The 4,121-nt window shown below is 26.3% G+C and overlaps 1 protein-coding gene across 1 annotated transcript; it reads left to right on the forward strand.

Moving 5' to 3' along the window:
• The first annotated feature begins 2,005 nt into the window (after window positions 1-2,005).
• Window positions 2,006-3,122, forward strand: LOC107844650 (transcription repressor OFP13-like). The gene has a single exon (XM_016689017.2). It carries the CDS (start codon window positions 2,034-2,036, stop codon window positions 2,994-2,996), a length of 963 nt encoding a protein of 320 aa, XP_016544503.2. The 5' UTR covers window positions 2,006-2,033; the 3' UTR covers window positions 2,997-3,122.
• The last annotated feature ends 999 nt before the right edge of the window (window positions 3,123-4,121 follow it).

Below are 4,121 nucleotides of genomic sequence, written 5' to 3' on the forward strand. Positions count from 1 at the left end.
TTTTGAAGTTTGTCGCTAATCTATTACTACTTAAATAGTTTGTACCTAATATATTTTTCGTGAATCCGTTGCTAATTTGCTACTTATAAACAAGATTAGCGATAAATTTTTATTATTTAATGGTAGAAATTATCTATCGATCTATCGCTAATTATTCTTTTTCTTAGTGATTTTTCTGTCATTCTCTTTGTTGGAGTAATTAGCATTTAATCATTTAGTCATACTTTGACCTAATTTTCTCATCATATATACTTTGACCTGATAAGCTATATTAATGATTAGTGTAATACAAAATTTAGTTTATATCTAACTTCTTACTAAAAGAGTAAAAGCAGGTGTAATTTAAGATTATTCTATTTATTAACTTTTACAATGGATAATTTTGTACATTTATTCGTTACAACAATAATAATATATTCAGTGTATTGATTTACTTATCTAGCGTGCCTTCTTTATTTGCTTAAAAACGTAAAGTTATTAAGTAAATAAATTATGGACAACAAGAAAAGTTTCTCTTTAACTTTATGGTGATTAATCAATGGATGGGAAAAAAAAAATTGATTAGTTGTGCAAAATCTTCTTTCTCAAATTTGTACCTTTATAATTTTTTGGCAAATTAAGACAAAAATTAATTAATTTTCTTTGTGAGAGAAATCAAATTTAGCAAAAACATGAAGATTTGCTTAAAAAAACCCTGTTATTAATGCACAGACAGATACTTATATAGCTGGGTAATAAATTTTTTTGGGGTACATAATCATAAATACTTTTATCCTATAGTACAATTCACATTTCTACACTTGTCCCAATTTGACTTTAATAGAGCAGAACCTTTGGTCCAGTCAATGACAAAAAACATATACATATAGGCCCCATATGTTGCAGAAATTGCAGTTTACACATACATTAATGGAGTTGTTTGTCTATAAATTTTATTTCAAAAATTTGATAGAATGTTTGGATAATTTTAAATGAGTATTTTTGGTTTATAAATTAAATTATAAATTATTTCAACTTCAAACTTAAAATATAGAATTTAAAATTTGGAAAACATGCTTTTAGTGATTTTGAGGAAAAAATTTAGTTGGTTGTCCTTCTATGACCGTATCCTAAAGATTCTTTGGTGAGCAAATTGAAAATTTTTATAAAAAATATTATATGGCGATCTAAAACTGTATGTCATTGCAAACATTAAATGATAGAATTGGTTTGTCTGTAAGGCTAAGTGTATTATGAGAAAACATTAGGCTCGAGTCTAACATTGTCTGAAAGAGTAAGTTTTAAAAAGATATATTTATGTAACTTTTACAAATAAGGACAAAACATAAATAGTGACCTAAAAGGGGAAACATACGTGGAAATCGACCACTTTTCACTCACGATTAAATTAATCTACTGTTTGACCTTAGATTTTAAATCAAATTTTAAAAGACAATCTTGAAATATTTGTTTGACTATAATATTTGATTAGATTTGATTGAATTAAATTTTAAAAATTCATCTTTAAATATTTGTTTGACTATAATATTTGATTAGATTTAATTGAATTAGATTTTAAAAATTCATCTTTAAATATTTATTTGACTATAATGTTGATTAGATTTGATCAAATCAAATTTTTAAATTTTATTTTTAAATATTTTTTTGACAATAATATTTAATTAGATTTGAACATTTAGTTTTAAATGTTTGTTTGCCCATAAAATTTGATAAGATATTAAAAATTTATCTTCAAGCAACTATTTGACTATGAAATTTTATTAGATTATGCAAATATAATGAATTTTGGAAGAAATTATACTTTCATCCACAACACTTTAAATTTTTGCAAGTAAAATGCATGTCCAAACATAATTTCAAAAATTTAATTGATGTTCAAACCAAAATAAATTTGAGATAATATTACATTTATACTCACTTACCCAACTATCAAACTCCAACAGCTATATAAATCCACACATAAAGTAAAAAGATCACAACATATTTTTTACCATTCAAATTTCAATGCTTCCTCTTTTATTAAAAAATAAAAAATGAAGTTCCCTTCTTTCTTCAAAATTCAAGAAACATGTCCATTTATACCTTGTGAAAACCTCAAAACTCCCTCTCTTAGAGTTGAAAATAATCACAACATTTTCAACTCTCAAAGATTTTACAACAATGTTGATGATGATGAAATAGTAGAGAATGTGATTGAAGAATTAAAAGAAGTGAAAGAGAGATTTTTCATTGAGGGAGGGGGAAAAACTAGTTCTATTCTTGAAGTTTCATCATCAAAGAATAATGATGGTAGTAACACATCTGAGTTTCAACCATGTAGTGATTCATCAAGTGTTATGATGATGATAGATTCTATGGATTATTTTGACAATTCCAAGAAATTAAAGGGAAAATGGGTTGAAGCAAATCAAGGAATTCAAACTAGTTCAATTCTTGAAGTGGGATCATCATCAAAGAGTGATGATATTAGTAGTAAGAGGTTCGAGTTTGTACCATTGAATGACTCATCTTTTGTAATGATGGATTCAATGAATCCTTTAGGGAATTCAAATAAATCAATGAAAGAAATGGTTAAGTCATCATCAAAGAATAATAATAGTAGTAGTATCGGGCTCAAGTTCATGCCATTCAATGACTCATCTGTTATAGTATTGATGAATTCGGTGAACCCTTATGAAGATTTCAAGAAATCAATGGAAGAGATGTTGGAAGAAAATCAACAAATTAAAGATTGTGAGAAGTGTCTTGAAGAGTTGTTGATTTGGTACTTGAAATCTAATGGGGAAAATAACTATAGGTACATCATTGATGCCCTTTCTGATTTGGTGAATGACTATAATTCTTCAACAAATGCTACAAGTTGTAGCCACTCATTCACTAATTCTCCATTCTTTGATTCTACTCCTAGTGTTTCTGCTAGTTCTCCATTTTTGTCTTTGTTAGAAGCTGAGGATGAGATTGTTGATGAGATTACAACAAGAAGATTCTCGGTGTAATCTCATAAGTAAAATTTAGATAGGGTACTTCTCTTTTGTAAGGTCAAGATACTGTTTATGATACTCAAAAAAAATATTTCCGAACAATAGAGAAAAGAAAATATATGTTCTCTTTCTTGTTGAAAATTTAAAGAAATATACTCTTTCTTCCCTTTTTAATAATGTTTATTGCGTTTCTCCAGTTTCCCCTACTAAAACAAATAGAAATTAGTTTTGAAGTTTGTCGCAATCTATTACTACTTAAATAGTTAGTGCCTAGTATATTTTTCGTGAATTCATTTCTAATTAGCTTACGTTAAACAAGATTAATGATAAATTTTTATTATTTAACGATAGAAATTATCCAACGCTAATTTTTTTTGGTGCTCTTTCTGTCATTCTCTTTGTTGGAGTAATTAACATTTAATCATTTAGTCATCCTTTGACCTAATTTTCTCATCATATATACTTTGACTTGATAAGCTATATTAATGATTAATGTAATAGAAAATCTAATTTATGTCTAACTTCGTACTAAATTAGAGTAAAAGCCAGTGTAATTAAAGGTTTTTCTATTTATAAACTTTTATAATAGACAATTTTGTTCATTTATTTGTTGAGACAATAATATATTCAGTACATTTATTTACTAATCTAGAGCGTCTTCTTTATTTGCTTAAAAAGGTAAAGTTATTAAGTAAATAAAATGAAGGACAATAAGAAAAGTTTTTCTTTAACTTTACGGTGATTAATTGATGGATCAGAAAAATAACTTTGATTAATATTGTGCAAAATCTTGTTTCTCAAACTTGTACCGTTACAATTGTTTGGCAAATTAAGACAAAAATAAATTAATTTTCTGTGTGAGAAAAATCAAATTTGGCAAAAAAAAATAAAGATTTGCTTAAAACACCCTATTATTAATGCTCAAATACTTATATAGTTGGATAATAAATATTTTTGAGGTACATAATCATAAATATTTTTATTCAATAATACAATTCACATTTCTACACTTGTCCTAATTTAACTTTAATAGAGCAGAACCTATGGTCCAGACAATGGCAAAAATATATACATATAGGCCCATATGTTACAGAAATTGCAGTTTACACATACACTAATGGAGTTGTTTGTCTATAGATT

The sequence above is a fragment of the Capsicum annuum genome, chromosome 10, assembly GCF_002878395.1.
Source record: "Capsicum annuum cultivar UCD-10X-F1 chromosome 10, UCD10Xv1.1, whole genome shotgun sequence".
In the NCBI taxonomy this organism is placed as follows: Eukaryota; Viridiplantae; Streptophyta; class Magnoliopsida; order Solanales; family Solanaceae; genus Capsicum; species Capsicum annuum.